Below are 22,313 nucleotides of genomic sequence, written 5' to 3'. Positions count from 1 at the left end.
AGGCGTGTAACTCACATCACATTCAGCACTCGACAGTTCAATCTTTGTAACGTGTTTCAGCAATACATTTCTAACATTTATAATGTGTTTAAAAAAGATTTTTCTAACCGCTGGCATATAAGAATCCATATCTGAGAAAAGCATATTAGACAACGACTATATTAAAATTTAAGGGGAACGTGTTTCATCCTTATCTATAGTGGTTATGCTTTTCAGAATATCTATTAATGTATCACTGCAATTTCCCTGTGATGTCTTTAGCTAAAGTGAATACATGAATAAATAGCGGTTTGAACAGCCCTGTTCTTTACTGGAGGGAAACTCTGAATCATTAACTGAACTTACAAAATGTGCTGTAACCTACTCTTTCTGTCTTTTTGTCTTTAGTGCTTATTACAACTTTTAATTGATTGACATTAAATATATGTTTGCATATATTTTGTATTTTTCTTTCAAAATACTATGGGACACTAAAACCATGCATGCATGATTATGAATATAATTTGTAATGAATAATTAAATAGTGTAAATATGGGGAATTGTAACAAATATATTTCTTATGAGAAAAAAGCATTTCACAGCTTTAAGAGAAATAGGCGGACATTAAAGAAAGTCCACCACTGCCATCTAGTGCATTTATGCTCTAAATACGGTTTTAACCCACATAAATGAATCAGTTATTTATTATTTCATAGTACCCCACAAATTACTTTGCAAAATTGAAAATAACTTATGCTAAAATAAATTCCTAAAATACTCATGGATTTTAAGTCTGTTATTCATTTTTAGACTCTGTAATCATGCTTTTATCTATTATAGAGGTAAAATATTTCTGTGGATTTCTGGCATCCTCAAAGGAGTCTCTGGTTTGCAGTAGTTTATTGATTTTTGAAGGATTCTGCCAAAACGTATTTTCATGCAATATTAAGGTAAACACATATAGGTTACAGTAAAGCTAATGAGGAAGATATCACAACAAAGTATGCCAGAAAGTTAGGCCAATATATGATCCTATAAAATGCTTGTTTTGTTATTAAAATACATCACTAACATAAGGAAAATACAGAAATAAACCACGTGACCAAAGTCATTAATTCTGACCATTACAGTAACTACACCCCCCCACTTATATTGGAATAGCTTTACTAAGATGACTTGTTACCCAAAATAACATTCATAATCAACCACAGCACTTTAGTACACAATCAAAAGTACAATCCATTTCTGACTTTTATTAACACGTGAACTGAATCCACAAGGTTAGTTTCTAACATTTCATAAACACTCACATGAAGTCAGAACATTGGCATAAAACCGGTTAAACTAATAAGATAAAACTTAACTGATTACCCAATTTAGTAACAATTAGTCTTGTATATGAAATGAGATCCTCAACATGAAAAGAATAAACAAAGTAGCTTCTTTGTGCGAACAACACAGTGATATTTTTGAAAGTTTAACTTCAAGTTTAATCGAAACAGCTGGCTAGGTAGTTTAAGTAAGAAACTTTTAAATATTTACAACATTAGCAGCAAGAGAAACATAAAATGTGAAAGCTGAAAAATGTGTGGTCCAAAACAATGTGCAAAACAGCATCACACCCTCATAGAATTATGAAACATTCAAGCGTGAGGAACTCCATAACGCCAAGCAAAGATAACATTCAATAGTCAATATAAAAATATATATGTATAAAAAAAGAAATAAAATTAAAAATTACTGTACATTTTTCAACTGCTGTTGTAATGCAATGATTTAAACTGTCGAGAATTAAGAACAAACAAAAATATGCAAGTTAAAACAAAATGAAGACAAGAAAATAAAATTAACCCAAAGTGAACTCATTTAGTCATGTAAACTAACTCAACTCATTTAAATTGTAAACAATTGGGGGGTGGGGCAAAACCAGAGCCGTTTTGAAACCTGGATAAATGTCTTTGAACTACCTTTTGCCTAGGGCTCATCAGTACTCAAGTGAACACAAAGACTGTCTGATTTCACACACATGCAAATGTCCTTGAGCTAGAAACAAGTGGTCAAAAAAGAAAAGGGACAAATAATTAAGATGCATGAACTGCAATTATGCTAGTGTAGACAAAAAAAAAAAAAACAATAAACAAAACTCTCAGGCTCAAAAAGCATTGCAAAATTTGTGTCAATTTTGTTTTTACAGGAAAGGCAGATTAACAGCACTATAAGGCATTCAGCCATGAATTAATGGTACCCCATGATGCAGAGCCCTTTTCCACATGTAGTAGGTGGAACGAGGAGTAAGAGGAAAGTAGGACCTAAACTCTTTAAATGTAGGAAAGGACTTCTCCTCGAATCGTTGCTGCAAGAATAGCTTCGCTTTAGCCTTGAAATTAGCCAGTGCCACTACATCCATCACAAACATCTGTTCATTGCTGGATTTGTCAGGTAGAGAGAATTCAGGCATTGTGAATGCAGGTGGGCTAACTAGATGACCATTCAGGTAATCAATGTTTCCATCAAAAGAAAACATTACCGGAGTTTTTATCTTTTCCATGACATCCTGTGAAGTGTTCAGATTTTGGGATCTCTCAGTCTCAGATTTCACGACAGGCGTCTCAGTTTTCCTGTTCAAAGAATCTCTCCAAAGCCAGTAGAAAGAAGAGGAAACTGAAGGGAACTTGAGCTTGAATTTGACGAAGGACATCTTCGACCTTTGGACATGCATTTTGGCTTCATCCCTTAATGTTTTCCTTTGGTGGTAAGCCAGCCTCAGGCTTTTATGTCTGCGTCTGGAGATCCTCACCGTAGGTGTCAATTTTCGTCTCTCTGACATAGCAGGGGACAGTTGACTCTTTGGACTCTGGGTTTTATCAGCATCTGAGCCTTCCTCGCTGCTCCCTGAGAACTCTTTGAAAGGAGTAAACAACATAGCTTCCCTCCTCCAGTTGTAGTATGTGGATCTAGAGATGCCAGGAAACCTTCTTTTAAATAGTCTGTAGGGAAAGGAGGTATTTGCAACAATGCAGTTCTGCAGGGTCTTCTTTGCCTCCTGCATCAAGGACACGTTTTGGGCCCGCTCCCCTTCAAGTTTCTCGCACCTGAGAGCTATCATGCTAGCAAAACTTCTCTGGTTGGGTGTTTTTTTGATTTCTGGAGATGACCAGCAGTCCTGCTCAGTGCTGTCTCCAGGACTCAACTCCCCTGTGGAACCCCCTGAGACACTGCAAGTGGACACAAGCTCATGCTTCCATGCGTAGTATGTAGATCTTGGAATTTCTGGAAAAAGCTCTTTGAACTGGCTGAGAGGAATCAGTTTGCCTTGTTTGTAAGCGGTTAGAAAAAAGTGTTTGGCCTCATACCTCGCTACCGATTTCTTGTGGTATTCGACGCTTTGCCTCTTCCAGCGGTAAAAGGTGCTCTTTGTGATGTTGAACTTGTCTTTGAGGGTGGTGTAAGTGAATTGAGAATTGGGACTCGCATGCTCCGGAGACGTAAGAGAAGGCATTCGCTGCTCACCGTTGGGGCTCCCAATTTTCAGATCACTTGCATGAATCAGAGCCACAAAGTTGTGGGGTTTAAAAACAGAGCCTGCCTCCAGGTCACCTGACCACATGATGTGAAGAGTCAAGGGCTCACGGTCTTTCAGCCACGTCCTTGGACGAATGAGTCGATTGAAATAGGGTCGAATCTTTAAATTGTACATGGGATAAACAGAGTAAATGTTGCACTGCAAGACCGAAGCCAACGCATACACATGCCACATGTTTGCAAATGAGCCAGGGAAACAGGACGCCTTGACATCTGCATCAAAAATGGCCTCCAGTACCTGAATCGGAAGATTGAGCATATCCTGAGACTCCTCGGCACAGAGCGAAAACCTGGCCGCCTGCAGCATCACCTTTGAGTCGATCATACCGCACAGGTAGTACCGCTTCCAAAGCAGCATCTCTACCACAGTCCTGACCTGCAGCTCCAAACTCAGACTGGTAGAGCCCACCAGAAGCATGCTAGCTGCATCAAACAACAGGTTCCCTTCTCCTTTGCAAACCAGAGGAAGTAAACCAGCTGGAGCGTCCGCTGGATACAGTCTATGAGCTACAGCGTCAATCCCCAGCCATGAGGATATTTCGGTTGAGAGTGCTGTGGGAAGATGGAAAGCAGAAAGGGTCTGCTCCACATCCACAGCGACTTTAGTGAGGGCATCCAGGCCCACACACTCTGTAGCCTCCTGCAGCTCCCCCAGGACGGAGAGCACCAACTCTGTCCTCTGAATCATGCCTTCAGAAAATAAACACACACGAACACCACAGGAAGAAACATTAGTATTTAAAGAATTATACATTGAAGGGATGTTGCAAAACTAGCTGAAACTATGAGAGTATACAATCTTAAAAAAGGGTTTCAAGGGTAAAATATGGACAAACTCAACTGTTGATTTAAAATAACTTGATTTAAAATGTCCATATTTGATACAGTCATGGGGTAAAACAACCCAGCATAAATTAACTTAAACCAGACAGTCGAGTTTATCCTTGTTAAACCCAGCATTATTTAAAATTGTTAAAGCATTGCTTGAGCCTAAAAAGAAATGTAGAAAATCAATTTAGAGACATTTAAGGAAAAAACAGCTTCACAGTATTCATCGGTGTTCAACTCTTTGCAGACAAAAAGTAATGCGGTCATCTGAATCAAACAGTATTTAGCATTTTACCTCAAATAGTACTGCAGAGTTATGATGATGATGGTCAGCAAAAAATATTAAATTGTCAATATATGTAAAAATAATGATTTGCATTAAATTCTGTAAATAGTTTACCTCAAATAGTATCGCAAAGTAAACCAGAAAATATAAAATTGACAATATATGTAAAAATAATGATTTGCATTAAATTCTGTTAATAGTTTACCTCAAATTATTGCAAAGTAATATAATGGTAACCAGAAAATATAAAATTGTCAATTTATGTAAAAAGATTGATTTGCATTATTGTGTTAATAGTTTACCTCAAATAGTATTGCAAAGTAATATAATGGTGAAAATATAAAATTGTCAATTTATGCAAATAAATGATTTGAATTTCGTTTTGTTAACAGTTTACCTCAAATAGTATTCCAAAGTAATATAAATTGCAAAGTTTTATAATAGTAACCAAAAACATATAAAATTGTCAATTTATGTTAAAGACAAAATGATTTGTATTTCATTTTGTTAACAGTTTACCTCAAATAGTATTGCAAAGTAATATAATGGTGTAAATATAAAATTTTATATTTATGTAAAAGCCAGAATGATTCGTATTAAATTTGACCTCAGAGTCCTGCAAAGTATTAGGGTAGGCCAACCATAAAATAACAATATCAATTTACGTAAAAATACCGTGCCACTTTGTAACGAAAATGTATGCACTGCCACAACACCAATTCAAGACAACAATTAAAAAAAAATTTGAGAAATAAAAAACGCGCAAAAATCGTTTTCTAAAGGCTAATTTTTCAGACAGCAGTTTCGTTTAGCTGTGGTCGTATTATGTCAGATAAAATCATAATTAACTTTGCATATAAAAACCGTTCAGGTAAAAAAAACTTTTAAGTATTTTCGCCACTGTTTAGTCCTTCGATATTGCGCTTAAGTGTACAAGTACATTTACCTACTTTGTGTTTTGGAATAAAAGTTGCCCCAAACTAAGGATGAGTTACTTTTAAACGCATTAACGCGTAAACACAGACGAACAACTATCTTACCTCGTTCTTTGTTAAAGTCTCTTAAAGTTGAAAACTTTTCGTCAGGTGTAGCAAAACTTTAACCTCCTTACAACTGCAAGTTTAATCCATTTGTGTGAGGTGAACAGCGTGCTCATCATAGGTGAGACAACGAGCGCAATCTGAAGCAGCCAGGCAATGGAAATTTCACATTGATAAGGGCGGTACCTCCTCCAGGAAATTGTCAATCACGGAGCTGCGTTGAATCCCGGTTTTAAAATACACACAGACACACACTTCAGGTGAATTTCAATGCGAAGTGTCAACAAAGGCTTTCTGATGATCAATATAACGTGTGATATTGCCAAACTGTGCGGACATGTTTATTTATTTAGTTAATTTAATTGTATATCACTGATAAACAAAGAAATGGAAAAATCATATCACATACATGGGAATTTTACAGTTGTAGCTTGCAATTACAAAGCCACACATTTTAGACTGATTTATAGTTACTTTAGAATAGTAATATGCCATTGTTTATAAAGTATGGTGAGTAAAAGTACTTTTTATGTATTTAATTTTTTTAAATATTTTAATCAAATTTAAATGGTATTGTTTAACTATATGTGTTTGCAGTTGATATTGGCAAAGAAATAAAAAATACAAAGAAGACAACAAAGTTTTGTAATTTTAGTTAAGCTCTACTGCACTTTTGGAGTCTGCCAATTATCATTGAGGAATGCTGGAAATTTCCATTTCCATAGCTCAAAGTGAACTCCCTCAAACAATGCCTTTGAAGTGTTTCTCTCCGTGCCAAAGCCTGGGGTCCAGTTTCAAACAGATGTAGATAGATTTTTCTGTAAATGAGTCGAATACCTGGGGATGTGTAGTGCTCTCTTCTAATGGATTAGCAAGACTTTGTTTTTCATAATAAACCCCAAGGACACAAACCATTTCCAAACTTGTCTGCGCTGAGTAATTCAGGCAGGTATACAATCTGCTTAAACATTTTTGCCATATCATAGTGATGTCCAAATTTTCTCATTGTAGTTAAATCATTACAAGATACGTAGACTAATAGCAAGGTCAAGCTCACAGTTTTGTTGATTGGAGAGGTGATGGTTGGAAAGAGAGCAGACAGTATGTGCAAATGGCAGTGATAGAGAGAGACAGATCTGCAAAGGTGCATATCTGCCTCTTGTTTCATAAGGGTATCGCTTTTAACACCTCTCCCCATCCACCTTTTGCAGAACCTTTTGTTTCTGCTCCTTCGGTGACAGCCCCCTCCACCCCAAAGCACAGGCCTGACCTCATCCTGTATCTCCCCACCTACCTACATCTCTCCCCCTGCTTTTACCTCTCCAGTCCACATTTTGAATGGAGACAGCTTGGTGCCAGGCTTCTATGATTAAAAAATACAATATATTGTATATTCTATTGCATGTACAGTATATACAGTATCGGTCAAAAGTTTGGAAACAATTGCCGGAATGTTTCCCATGATCTTAAAAATATCTTAATCTATAATATAGATGTTTGTTTTAATGTTTGAAATTATTTTTGTAGACAAAATATAGACAAAAAAGGTATATATGTGTGATTTTGCAGTGACATGTAGGTTATGTAAGTTATAATGTTATGTGAAATGCAGGTTATGGTGCATTTTGCTGGTGAAGTTACCCTGTGACAAGATAATGTAACAACTTGGTACATCTAATAATTTATGTATCACTAACACATACAGAGTTAAAATTATATGTGGTATTGCACGCTTGGTGTAGTGTCAGCGTGTAGATGAGTCGTTGTGTGATTCCACACCTCAGGTGTTCTGTTTCCATCCTGTGCTTAAAATGCAAATGGATCAACATTGGGTCGGCTCCGGCAGTCTGCCACATGCTGGGTTTGTATGTATGTGCTGGGGTATGGGCCGTGCTTGCGTATGTTGGGGGTTTGAGAGCGTTGTCAAAGACCTGTAGGACAAAGACAAGGAGAGTCTTGCAACCTTTTGTTCTTGAGCTTGGCCGTGTGGACTCTGGCACAGTCAAGAGCAGGCCCTTGACACCTATTGGGAAATCTCAACATGGGTTCTGCTTTTGTGAAAGCACGGGCAGTCAGAGTTTTCTTTTTTAAACACTGTTTTACCTCATTACCTGGAGAATAGAATGGAGATAAGGAAACACATTTCTGATGCCATGTTTCCTTTAATGCAGAAAGAATACATGATATTATATGTCGTATTATCTTGAGGGCTTGGTCTTGCAGATAATACAAACCCAACTGTTAAGAGACTTAACATTAATGTTAACATTTAATTAGTTTCCACATTATCCACAATGACCCACACAGATCATCTTACGGTATCCTGTAAATGGAGTTTAAAAGACATCAAAGCAACATGTTTCAGGCTAAAGAAATGAGAGGTTGTTAAACATACAATAAAACATTGTGAGCTTGATTTGTTGTTTTGACATTTGATGTCAGAATATGCATGTGTAGCCTATACAGTTCCCTCCATAAGTATTGGGACAATAAAGGCAAAATAGCTCTGTTTGCTTTGGAGTCAAGAAATGTCCAAAAATGTAAAGTTGTCTAATGTATACAAGTTGTCTAACTTAGTGTCTAAAATTAAGTTGAATTTGAGACAAAAGTACAGAATCTCACATTTTATTTTTTCACCTGTTTTAACATATACAATTGACCAACTCAACGAAACAACATTGGATTTTATTATTTTTATTATTATTATTATGATATATGATCACATTAGAATAGGGATGCATATCAATTAATCGCGATTAATCTATAGCAGAATAAAAGTTTTTGTTTACATCATATATGTGTGTGAACTGTGCATAATAACTATGTATATATAAATATGCATACATGCATGTATAATTTTAAGAAAAAAATATATTTATATATTAAGTATTTATATTTATATTTATATATAATATAAATTATACATAAATATACAAATGTATATACACATGTAAACATTGCTTAAATATATACATGCATGTGTGTGCATTTAACTATACAAAGTTATTATACACAGTACACACACATATATGATGTAAACAAAAACTTTTATTCTGCTATAGATTAATCACGATTAATTGATATGCATCCCTACATTAGAACTATTAAAATCCAAACATCTTGCTCTGTTTAGTGTCCTGATGCATTAATTGTTTACACATGAAAAGCAGAGAATGTGTATCAGTTTGATCCATTGCTATCTAAATCTTGCATTTCGGGACAACACACATAAGTCAGGATGAAAGGTTATTGTTCTTTGTTGGTAAGTACATTATGTATTGAAACATAATCAAATAAAACATAACATTTTGTAAATGTATAAAATCCCCCAAGAGAGCAGTGAAGGAGTAAATTGGGAGGGATGTCATAAGAATTGCAGTAGGTCTCGAAGGCATGAAGACTGGATTATACACTCAATAGTTAATGATGGGCCTGAATATTTAGGCTCCTCCCAAATCTACTATACATTTAGAACTTCATATAGTACAATATTTTAAAACACACTAAAACGGTTCAAACTGTTATGTTTACAATAAAAATGTAAAACACCATATTTATCTTTGTCTTCAATAAAAATGAGCCCCTAACAACATGCAATAGACTTAAGCAGTTTTGAAAACAGACGTCACATGGATTACTTTTTGATGATGGATAAGCTTGCATTTGGGAACCATTCAATGCTTTACAAAACTCAGAGCCAGGATATTATTTAATATAACTAAATGTGTTTGGCTGACAAAGGAAGTCATTTACACCTAGGATGGCATTGAGGTGAGTGAAGTACAGTACTGTGCAAAAGTCCATGCTACCATTAGATGTGTTGTTTTTGCAATTGTATAGTGATCATATATAATTATTTATCAGTCTCTTTATTAGAATACAACCAGAAAACACACACAGGAAATGTGTATGTAGTATTAAAAACAGTGTAAAAGTATAAGCTGAAGTGTCAAGTATTTAGGGTGAACTCCCCTTACACTTAAGCAATGACAGGAAACTGCTATTTCTCTTAAATCTAAATGAAATTAAATCCTAATTTCTAATCAAATGACTTCAGGACTTCAGTCTCCTCAAGAAAGCTCAAGATGTGTTTCGCGCCAAGAAGGGTCACACTTAATACTGACTGATGCATGAAGAAGACATTTTGTTCTGAAAATTGCTTTGTTTTAAACTTTGTGTACATATTTCCTGTAGTTTCTCTGTGTGAAAAATAAATATGGATGGACATTAAAACTTTGTCAAAACAACAAAGCTTGTGATGGTGGCCTAAGAGTTTTGCAAAGTACTACTGTTTGGGCTATTTTGAGGTGAAATATTCCTTTAAAGGATAATTCCGGTATTTAAAACTTTGAGTCTCATTTCTGGTTTGTTTTGGATGAACTACAGTGATGGACACTGAAATTATGACAATGGGTCGTTTCTTGACTTTTTGACTCGTTTTGAAGCGTCTCTTGACTGCTTCAGAATGGAAGTCAAGGGCCATGCACAAACATGTCATTAAAACAACACTTAACGTTCATTTTCAAAACTGTGCTACTATACGCTAGACACCAATTTCCGTTTAGCGTCCTTGTACGGCAAAGTGCTTGTCGCCATCAAGAGGTCTGGAGTGTGCTAACGCTTTAGACTCAAATATGGAGTGGAAGTATACGCGGTTGTGAGGTATCTGAAAAAGTAGTTCCACTATAGCAAATAACACAGATTGAAATCATACATTGCGCAGATATATTTGTTTTTAATCATCAACGAACACCACGGACCACTCGGTGAGTAGCACAGTTTTGAAATGAACGTTAAGTGTTGTTTTAATGACATGTTTGTGCATGGCCCTTGACTTCCATTCTGAAGCAGTCAAGAGACACTTCTAAACGAGTCAAAAAGTCAAGAAACGACCCATTGTCAAAATTTCAGTGTCCATCACTGTAGTTCATCCAAAACAAACCAGAAATGAGACTCAAAGTGTTAAATACCGGAATTATCCTTCAAGAAACTCTCCCCAGAATCACGTGTCCAATTCAAGACTTGTTGCATAAGATTTTTTTTGTCCAAAAAGTGGTGCATTATAAGCTTCAACTGGATGTAAAGTGCTTTTATAGTTGAAACATGTTACTCACAAACATGTCACACACAAAATTGTATTTTGAGAATAAAGATCAACATATACAAAACTATCAGTGATGTGTGGGTCAATGTATAAACAACCTGCACCCGACCAACGTTTTCAACCAACACATTTTTTTACCTAACCCACTTCCTGGCCTGCATTTTTAAAAAATATGAATTGTTTAAAATAGATAATTGGCATCTTTATTTCAAACGACCCGACAGACCGCGACCCGAATATCATTAAAAATATTTTTGGATGACTCGTGACCACAGGCACCTGCTAATTTTGGATTAACCTGCGCATACTGAAAACTATAGCAGCAGTACGAGTATGTGCAAGAACTATCACAACATATTTGTGTTCTTTTGACAACAACACATATACCTTTTAACTTTAAGCAACTGACATTATTAAACAGAAAAAACACGCAAATATTTACTGTGAGAGTAACTCACTTGCTTTCTCCTTTTGAGGTTTTCGGCTTCATCTTACCAAGTGTAACTGGCTCAAAAGTACTTCAATTTTCTACAAATAGCCATGTAGCCTTCTTACTTGCTTCACCAGCACCTTAGTAGTTAATGTTAACAAATGAAGAGTTTAGATGCAAAACCCTCTAAGTGCATCTGACATGTTTTCTTGTTATTTATTAGGCAAATGTTTAGTTTCAGTAATTTCACTTGTCCACTGCATTAATTGCAAGAAAAGAAAAAAGATTCCATTACAAAGGTTCAATAAGAAATGATGGCGTGTGAAATGTTTGTAAAATGTATAGGCTACCCTTAACAATAGCTGCAAATGTGTAAGATCTTATGAATACCCATTCCTCGACTGTTCTTTTTTTTTAGAAAAAGACATTTCATAATTTTTTAAGATTGACAAAATAATTTCTTATCATTTAATTAAATCACAAAGCCAGTCTGAAATGAGATCTAGCAAGAATTAAATCTATGCTTTGGTCAGTCATAGTTATATAAAAAATAATATTTGAAATTCTTATAAAAAAAATTGTGTGTATTATGTGGACTTGATTTAGCTTCACTCTATGCTTTTACACACAGATGAGATGATTGAACCAAGTCTGAAAAAAGTTCATCCAAAGACAAAACAGCAAAGATTTGATAAAAAAACTTTTCAGGATACCAAATAAACATTCTGCTATTAAAGAAATCAAGGCACTTTTAATTCAAAAATATTTTTCGTGAGATATTGTAAATGCTGCTGTTAACATTGAGGTTTAACAGAAACACTGCAAACATATACAAAGTTACTTTTATAATCAGGTGGACCTACAAATGTAGGTGTAATTGTATGGCCACCACAGATTCATTGTAAACATAAAAAATCAATGCAAAAATATATGAATATCAGTAATATTAAATATAAGCGTTTGCTGCATATGATTACATTACTATAATCCAGCTTTTAAAATGTATTACATTCATTGTTTAGCATTTTTATTGCAGTAGGTTTTTTTTCTATTATCAACAACCTTTGCACCTTCAATGAACAGTTGCTGTGACAAATTTCAAATAATAGGGTGGGTGGTGATTTGACTTGCATTTCAGGCACACTCAATAAAAACAAAAGAAAAATGAAATATTATATAACTGATTACTGTCTCCATCAGTGGATCTAATTATTTTTAGTTTTTCATTGTCTAGTTGTTTAAGCCAATTTTACACCAGAATATACAGTTTCTTGATCTTCTGTTACTGTATCCACTTTGCTTTGTTTTACTGTATTGTGCTTCAGTTCAATGTAGGTCACATCTTCACCCTGTTCAGAAAATAATAAGAAAATTCAGAAATATTTGAACAAAATGTTTAACTAAGAACACTTGCACTCATACATCATTTTACTCACATTGTGTTCAGTGGAAATGTTGTTTTGATTTACAATTGATTCTGTCTCTAAAACAAAGTAAACACGTCAGAATTATAAAGCATGAAGATTAAAGAATAGCAAAGGTGTAAATCTAAGACCTAAGGGTATTACGTACGGTACTTACTATGTGCTCTCCTTCGATATATAAGCCAAACAGTGAGTGTGGTCACTAATAAAGTAATGATCACCAGCACTGATGGGATCACTATCTTTAAATCTATACATGAAAATGACAGAGAACAATATTTAAATGTCACTAAGTGGAGGAAATGTAGTTATTGATTGTAGCCATAAGCAAACTCAGTTTGTGGATAACCTGTGTCAAAACTCCATTTGAACTGAATTCTAAATTTAAATGAAAGCTGCAAGCAGCGATGGTAGGGCCCGTGCACACATGGGTATCGCTACCCAATGGCATTATTAAAGCAGTGAACCAGGGGATATGAATTTAAGTGGGTAAATATAGATATTCAAAGGAACTTTGATGTGCCACACCTCCTGTGTGCAGCAGGTGGCGCTATGACTGTAACTGATTGTTGTTATATTGATGTGTTCAGGCCAGGACCCTTGTCAAACATATGAAGTCTGTGACAGGTCAGACATTGTATGCCTGAGTTACAACAGCTTTTCATGGTGAAACATCAAACTTCGCCAGACCGTCACGGACACGTCCTTCAACGAAAAGTCAAGATCTTCACAATTTATCATTGTGAAGTCCATAAGTTCCGACTGATCAAATGTGATGATTATCTGAATACAGTAAATCACTGTTAAAACCTTACATTTCCTGCTGCCAGCAGGTGGCGCTATGACTGTCTATGAATATTGCCATGTTGATGTGTTCAGGCCAGGACACTTATCAAACATGTGAAGCGTGGGTCAGATTGGACATTTAAAGCCTGACTTAGAACAACTTCCTGTTTTTTTTAGGGCAAAAATCTGAAATTTAGCAGGCCGCCACAGACACACCCTCCAACGAAAAGTCAAGATTTTCGCAATTTAGCATCGCAAAGGCCTTTAGATGACAGAGACCAAATATGGTTTTAATCTTATGAAATCTGTAGGAGGAGTTTGTTAAAGTACGAAGCCCAGAAATGGCAATTTGCACTCAAGCTACAGAGAAAATTCAAAATGGCCAAATTCCTGTCGATTTTAGAGCTTGGCTCCAAGAGACTTTTTTGTAGGTCTTGGGGTGATACATGATCCTATCACATTTCGTATTTGTACATTTACCGTAGTGGGGGTGGGGGGGGGGGATGGGGGGATGATCACTTAAGTTTTTGTAGGTGGTGCTATAGAGCCATTTTAAAAATGTTCACCACATTTTAGACATGTGCAACGTTTCATGACTTTTTGAGCTTGTTTAGTCAAAAATGTGATTCATTTAGTTATACTTTACGAGGCCGCCACGGACACGCCCTTTAACGAAAACTCAAGGTTGTCGCTATTTATCATCAACAAAAGGTCTTGAGATTAGACTGATGAAATATGATGTTTATATGGTTAAATCTCTAAGGGTGGGTTGCACCAACAAGGATTAAATTAAGCAGAGTTTAGAGCTGGTCTGGGGTTTGTTGATCTCAGTTTAATTTTAATTCGAGTTGTGTTGCACCACTTAAATTTAAACACAGATTAACAAATCTTAGATTAAAACTTTAAACTGTATTAAACCCTTCATCTGCGATTTTGTCCGCCATGTTGAATTTACCAGTGTAATTAAACGGCAACAATGTTAACGTTGTCATTCAAAAAGGAAATAAACAGTTTATGCAAGCAAAGGTAATGTAATTTTTGTATTATAAATCACCTACATTCACCGGTAGGCTAATCTAAAGGTCTGATTCAAATAAAAACATTTGACAATCTTTTAAAACAATTGTACTGATTGACAGATCAGGAAATATTGCGATAGGAAATATCGCAAAGCTCAGATATTGTGATATAATAAACAAGATGTGTTGACGCATTTGTCATGAAGCGCCACCGTGTGTCCGTTCATTCACTGTCCTTCGTCTGACTGGAGTGCAAGTGACAGAGGAGAAGCACATACGAGCATCGGTAGCTGTCACCGGTGCTGTTAATAATCTTTTTGAGCCGCCAAACTCACTTTGTTGAGACGTTATAATAAATGCATCTTTGAATAGCGCCACCACGCTCGCAGTATCTGTTTCTAATCATTTAGCCAGACATTTAATTGTAAAAAAACATATTTAAACCTCCTCATATGCAAGTTTAAAGTTAATTCCTCACTGAGATTTAAAACGGAGTTTAAAGTAATGGAGCAACAGGATTAAAAATAATCTAGGTTTACTGTAAAATTTAAACTTGGATCAAAATGACAGTTTAAATGAAAACCTGATTATTTTTAAACTGGTTTAAAGTTTGGTGCAACAGAATTATTAAGGGGCCAGTCACACCAAAAGCGCTTTAAACGCTTGCAAACGCAAGACGCGACGCACTGCCTTTTTTAAAAAAGAGCAGTGCGACGCGGCTTTTCATATTGCTAAGCAACCACCGAGTCCGCTGTCTTGTCAATCAAATATTGAAGCGTGAACGCTCTTTTGCTGTTAACTGTCATATTAGCAGAAACTTTAAAAAGAGGGCGCTTGCTCTGACCTTGTTTGAGGATGAGAGGTGCACAAACACGCAGGAGAGAGTGAGCGAGTGGAGTTCGGTTCTTCAAAGCAACTGTAAACTTTCCTCACTACAACGTAAGGCCCGCCTCTCCCCTGATTCGATTGGACAATGGAAGACGCGAATGACGTCAGGCGCTTCTCCGCTCTGAGCGCTCCTTCAAAAACGCGTGCGCGGCAGGCGGCAAAAAACCGCAAGGCGCTCGGCGCGCATAAACAGCGCGCAAACGCGCCCTGCCCATAGAATATCATTCAAAAAAGGCGCCTGCAACTGCCATAAACGCTTTTGGTGTGACTGCAGCCTAAATAAGCTTTTATTTAAACCAGATTTAGGCCTAATCCTTGTTGGTGCAACCCACCCTAAGAGGAGTAAGTCACAGCGTAAAACATGGTATTTCCTGCTGCTTCTAGGTGGCGCTATGACGGTTACTGAATTATTATGCCATGTTGATGTGTTCAGGCCAAGACCCTCATCAAACATGTGAAGTTGGGAGCAGATCTGACAATGTATGCCTGAATTACAACAGCTTCCTGTTTTATGGCGAAAAATCACATTTTGACAGGCCGCCACGGACACGCCCTTCCACAAAAAGTCAAGATCTTCGCCATTTATCACCGCAAAGGACTTAACATCAGTCTGACCAAATATGATGATGATTTGATTAAATCTCTAAGAGCAGTAAATCACGACGTAAAACATAGCATTTCCTGCTACCTCTAGGTGGCGCTATGACGGAAGCTAAATATTGGGATTGAAATGTGTTCAGGCCAAGACACTTATCAAACATGTGAAGCGTGGGGCAGATTGGACATTGTATGCCAGAGTTATAACAACTTCCTGTTTCATGTGAAAATGGTGAAATTTGTCAGGCCGCCACGGACATCCCCCACAACGAAAGGTCAAAAGCTCCGCAATTTAGCATCGCAAAGGCCTTTAGATGATACTGACCAAATATGATGATGATCTGATTAAGTCTCTAGGAGGAGTTCATTAAAGTACGAAGCCTGGAAATGGCAAAATTTGCACAGAAATCACAGAGAAAATTCAAAATGGCCGACTTCCTGTGGGGTTTAGAGCTTGGTTCCAATAGACTTTTTTGTAGGTCTTGAGGTGATAGATGACCCTACCAAAATTTCGTATCTGTACGTTTTTCGTAGCGGGAGAGCTGTTCTGTTGAAATTTTGCTGGTGGCGCTATAGAGTCATTTCTACACGCCCGCTTCTGACGCCTATACCACATGTAAATGTTCGTCACTTCTGACGCGTGTGCAAAGTTTCATGAGTTTTCAAGCATGTTTAGTCCCTCAAAAATGCGATTCATTTTGGAGAAGAAGAAGAAAAAGAAACTGAGCAAAAACAATAGGGCTTTGCACCCACGGTGCAGGCCATTCTGGTCTGCTCCTCGGTGCTCGGGCCCTAATGAAGTTCATTTGTAACAATTATTAAGTTCAAGTTATTTATATTTTTTAGTTTTTGTGTCACATTCTACCATTGTAATTATTAGTAATACTTGACAGAGCTTCTAAACATTATTGTGTTAGCTACTCACTAATTCTAGCTATGTCCACTTTTGGAAAAAGAAACAAATATTGTCTTTTTAATTCAAACACATTTTTCAGGGGGTTTACACTACATTACAGTATTTTAATTAAAAAACACAAATAAGAAAATATCTGACTGTGATATATTTTTAGTGTGACAATGACAAATATTGCGTCACCATTTAGTCACCAACAAGAAAATGAAACTAGCCAAAATAGGTTTGAAAATATGTGATTAAATTTAGGGCCGTACCATAGCCAAATTGTTCCCCTCAATATTTAATGTTTTAAGAGGGCTCCAGACTGTCCCTTAAATGGCAAAAAAAAAAAATTGGGATTACTATTTTTTGCAGAGGTCACCACTGGCAACAATGGCAAGTTACACGTTATGAGCGACAGCAAGAAACTACTGGACCTTCACCCCAAAATGTCGGAGGCATAGGGCTGTTGCTGGGCTCTGGTGTTACAATGGAATGTTCTATTGAGTTTCGCTTCTAGTCAGTATACATTCTTTGACTTCTCTTTTGTAGTAATTCTGTGTATCTGTGCTGTTGTCCAGTTGACATTTTCACAACAAAATGACTGAAGCGCCACTGTTACCAGAAAAGCATGACAAAGAGACATGACAAAGCCTACGTTCACACTGCATGCGAAAGTGGCCCTAAATCAGACTTTTTTGCCCAAATGTGACCCATATCTGATTTTCCTACAGTCCAGCACAAATCAAAATTTTTAAAATCAGGCCCAGGCCACTTTCATATGTGGTCCTAAATTGGATACAAATATGATGTATTGCAATGCGACTTCAGTCTAATCGGCCATGTTGCATTTTATGCAACATTTACGAGCAGCATCCATGTTTATTTCCGCAAACGCAATGAATCTGACGTCATGTCTTCTGTGGATGGTGGTTGTGGTTATGCTTCTGAAAGGAACTTAACTGCAGGTCTCTGTTTGTTTAATGGTCTGGCTAGTGGCTAAACTGAACTCTAAATACCTCGTAGAAAATAACTAATGTTTTGGTTCTTAAAGATCATGGGAGACGGCAATCATAGATCCCCGCTATGTGAAGGGAGGTTTGGCAGCCGATATGTAGTTATTTACACATAAACGTTAGTGTAGTTTTTGATACACTTTAGTTATGATTTGAACTAAGGTAATTTACTTGAACATTTACTTGTTTATCTACTTGTTTATTTGGCTTGTTATCAGAAATAAACTACTCTAAAAGGTCTCTGTTGTTAATGATTCTTTGCGGAGTTTACCGGAAGTTATGTTTGTTCCACTAAAGCTGTATGCTAATTTTGTTACTGCTAAAACCGTTTACAGGGTTCACACATGAGACTGATGGCAGTGAAATTTAAATGATAATGTGAACAACAGCGCAAAAAAAAATCCGAACTGAGCATTAAGACAACAGCTTTCCTGGGCGTTGTTTCAGCAGCAACTGCAGATGCCTAGGCATTTGAGAGCTTTTGATAGCGATAAGGTTACTCACCTAACCCTGGTTCCCTAAAATAGTGGGAACGAGCATTGCATCAGTTGCTGACGCAATGGGGGAAACTCTTGTTTACTCCGTGATTATAGCCTATTAGTTAGCGTCATAACAGACAAATGCATTTGAGCCTGCCAAAAGGGGCGGGGATGACGCCTTATATAAGTCTAAGTTGAACGGCATACAGTACCTTTTTGACTGAAGCGCGCAGTCAAAAAGTCTTGCTGCATGACGTTTAAGCACGGCCAGCTACGCAATGCTCGTTCCTGTTATTTCAGGGAACCAGGGCTACATGAATAACTTTATCGTTCCCTTTCAATACGGTTCACATCGCATTGGGTCAGTAGCTGATGATATGGGGAACATATCCCATTATGCCGTGCTTATAACAGACTGAAAGTGCCTTTGCTGGAGAGCGGGCGCTAAACCAGCTAAAGCAAACTCAGAAAAACAGATTAAAAAGCACAATATAATTGGTTAAGGTGTGGATAGGTAAACTAGTAGAGCATCTGTAAGGCAAGGACGTCCACACTGTAAAATCTGACAAAAATGTTTACGGGGAGGACCAGCTGGCCGCTTCCAAATGTCTGAGATAGAAATCCCTATAGACCATGCCTATGAAGAAGCCATACCTCGTGTAGAGTGGGCTCTAACACCACTGTTTGTTCAGGGAGACGTATGTAATGGCTTTGACGATCCATTTGTATAGTGAAAGGCATACCCAATGACTGACCTGTGAAGCTCACAAAAAGCTGTTCTGACTTCCTAAAGGAGCACCACCATTGTGGGTAGAAGTGGCGAAGCAGGGTTTAGAAGGGTGGTTGAACTTCAGTCTGCAGCCTCTGGCAAAGGCTAATTCCTCAAGCGGCGGAAGCTTGGTATTGCCGTGTTCATCCGCGTCGTCGACCATTGAGAGCACATGGGCAAAGGAGCTATAAGCATGGGTAAAGTGTGGGCGCAATGAGCGTGTGAGCTCCTGGTGAACCTCGAGGAAGAACGGGCGGCTGATGACGTCCTGGCTGTGGGAACAACCCATCCTCACCCCATGTCGTCAATATTTGACGACACTTGACCATTCGTCAATATGTGACGGGGAGGGTATACCTTTTTTTGACGAACTGGGGACTTCAATACTATTACGTCCGTTGCATTCTCTTTCCTATTTTCTTACCATTTTCGCGTCGGTTTAGGGTTAGATTTACATAATGACATCCCTACCCAAACCTAACTCTAACCCCAACGCCAGGTGACAACTGTCGTACCTAACTCTAACCCCAACGCCAGGTGACAACTGTTTAATTTCGCGTACACTGTTTAATTTTGCGTAATCTAACCCTAAACCGACGCGAAAATGGTAAGAAAATAGGAAAGAGAATGCAACGGACGTAATAGTATTGAAGTCCCCAGTTCGTCAAAAAATGACGCGAAAGGTATACCCTCCCCGTCACATATTGACGAATGGTCAAGTGTCGTCAAATATTGACGACATGGGGTGAGGATGTGTTGGTGGGAACCACTCTTCAAGCCGGCTGTGTTTTGTGGATAAGGATGAGCTCAGAGTCAGACTGAGGACGGACACCACTGGGCTCATGTGCAGTAGGAGCGTCTTCGTCCGAAGCCGCCCAATCCTCAAGCTCAGTGGTGGAAGACAAGAGCCGTTTCTCAATGTCAAGGAAGGATCCTCGGAAGCCAGAATTTCGAGGATACTACGTCATCGACGTCCGTCGAAGGACTGTTCCAATGTTGAATTTGTGAATTTCAGCCAAGGACTGAGTCCTTCGTTCGAGAAATATCCCATATACAGGAAAGGATGCCTATGCGTATCCTTCGCGCTCTTGGCACGCTGAAATCACCCACAATCCTATGTACGCAGCACCAAAAGCACACCTTTCATTGACGCAATGACGTGCACTTGCTAGCCTGTTCCATTTAACGTGTTCTCCGAATGCTTTGGAGGAGCCTCGCCTAGCCTCTGAAGGAAGTGACTTGTAAGGACTAGTCCTGCCAAGGAACTATCCTTGACATTGAGAAACGGCCATAAATTCAACCAGGTAGTCTGAGCCGCCATACGAGACCATACCACTGGTGGACAGCAGGGGGCGCTGATCATCAATGGCAAAGGTAAATTGCTGGGGCTGAGCCGACGTGAGCTCTTCATCTGATGCCGTTCAGACTTAAGGCTCCGATGCTTTTTTGGCAGGAAAGCACGGGAGGTGGCACCACAGAAAACAGCGATTCGGGCACGCAGCACAGCGAGAGGAAGACCCTCGCAGTGGGTGCAAATGGAATCTTTGAGCGCCGTCTTAAAATGGGTGGGATCCAGACAGGAGACGCACTCAGTGTTAAGATCTTCAATAGGCAAAGGGGCTCGGCACGAGCCACAATGCCGAAGCGACATTATCTCAATGCGCTTCTGCTCTTTTAGAGGAAATGCTCTTTAGAGAAAATGCTCTTCCGGAAAGCAACAGGGGAAAACACTGAGGCATGAATTCTGCTGCAGGGCTGAGTAGACAGTGAGCAAGACAAAGGTTTTTTTTCGGAGCAGGGAGGTGATCACGCTGAAGGAAATGAAAGGTACTGTATGGCGTTCAAGCTTGACTTATATATGGTGTAGTCCCCGCCTCTTTTGGTGGTCTCAAACTGCACCAAAAGTTTCCCCCATAGCGTCAGCTAATGACACAATCTGAAGTGAACCATATTGAAAGGGAACTTATTTTATTTTTTTGGTGGTTAATAGCACATTTTTCTGTGGTGTGATATGAGAACATACTTAAAATCAGACTTGGCATGAACTTAAAATGTACACATTTTGTACATGTTTTTCTGGGGTGAGCATGCCCCCAAACCAGCCTGATCTCACAAAATACGTGAAATAGTCACGCATTATTTTGCTCAGTTTTTCATGGCATTGTCACGTATTACCACCCTTTTACATGTAGGGCTGCAACGATTCGTCGACGTTGTCGACAAAAATCGATAATAGAAATAGTCGACAATGAATATCATTGTCGACGTTGTCGCCAGACATGTTTTTTTTTCGACCGAGTGAGGCATCTCTCTTCATTACAAGCACTGCCGAGAGTCGCACACGCGCATTAGCTTCTCTGCTCAGCGATAACACACAGAAATGGCAGCGTCCAACGTAGCAGCTGCGCGTACCAAAACATCTGAGGTTTGGGAGCATTTTAGCCTGGATACGGCGAATAAAAAGATTACCTGCATGGTTTTCAGAGCAGTCTTTGCATTTCACGGCAGCACCCAGATATATATAGACATCTTACACAAAATTACAGTTTTAAAAATATCTGTTTTGACAAGAATTCACGCAGGTATGACCTATAATCTGTTATATCTGAAGTGAATGTTTGGTTAACTGTTAAGGAAAAGTATCTTTTCCTTAAATTATGTTAAGTTATATTAAACCCTTGCATTAGCCTACAGGATCTTAAAGCGGTCTGTCTCAATGTCAAAATTAAACAATAAATGAAAAACATATTATGTAACATATATTGATATTGTTTTTGCTCTGCGTAAACAGGTGTAGTTATGTCATGCTTTATCAGATTCCAAAAATTGTTCCAATGGTTTTGAAGTTTTTTAATAGAGAATGTTAAAATATAAATGACTAATTTTTGAAAATGTAAACAGGCTGTTGTAGACATACATTTTCATATAGCATATATATTGACCAAATCCATGATGATTAGAGCATTAAAAACTTGAAAAGTGTTACATTTAGGTAAATTTAGAACAGATAAAAATAATTTATTGACAGCCCTAATAAATATATATTTAAATTGCTGAAATACATAACTTCGTTTTGGTAAAATCATAGTACCTGCAATTATTAAAAATGTATAACTTGTTTTCATTAAATGTAAAAAATGTTCATTGAACTGCCCCCTTCTTTCTTGTTTACTATCATTTTCCACAGAATT

The 22,313-nt window shown here is 37.7% G+C and overlaps 1 protein-coding gene and 1 long non-coding RNA gene across 2 annotated transcripts; both read right to left on the bottom strand.

Moving 5' to 3' along the window:
* Window positions 1-1,212: 1,212 nt before the first annotated feature.
* Window positions 1,213-5,916, bottom strand: vrtn (vertebrae development associated). The gene is made up of 2 exons (XM_055187020.2): window positions 5,716-5,916; window positions 1,213-4,251 (listed from the first exon to the last, which is right to left on the bottom strand). Exon 2 carries the CDS (start codon window positions 4,247-4,249, stop codon window positions 2,204-2,206), a length of 2,046 nt encoding a protein of 681 aa, XP_055042995.2. The 5' UTR covers window positions 4,250-4,251; window positions 5,716-5,916; the 3' UTR covers window positions 1,213-2,203.
* Window positions 5,917-11,378: 5,462 nt separating this feature from the next.
* On the bottom strand, window positions 11,379-13,457 carry LOC129429190 (uncharacterized). The gene is made up of 3 exons (XR_012358435.1): window positions 12,831-13,457; window positions 12,686-12,732; window positions 11,379-12,598 (listed from the first exon to the last, which is right to left on the bottom strand). It is a non-coding gene; the product is annotated as an uncharacterized lncRNA (long non-coding RNA).
* Window positions 13,458-22,313: the final 8,856 nt, after the last annotated feature.

Source organism: Misgurnus anguillicaudatus, chromosome 18, assembly GCF_027580225.2.
Source record: "Misgurnus anguillicaudatus chromosome 18, ASM2758022v2, whole genome shotgun sequence".
Classification (NCBI taxonomy): Eukaryota; Metazoa; Chordata; class Actinopteri; order Cypriniformes; family Cobitidae; genus Misgurnus; species Misgurnus anguillicaudatus.
This window is presented reverse-complemented; position numbering and strand designations above follow the sequence as displayed.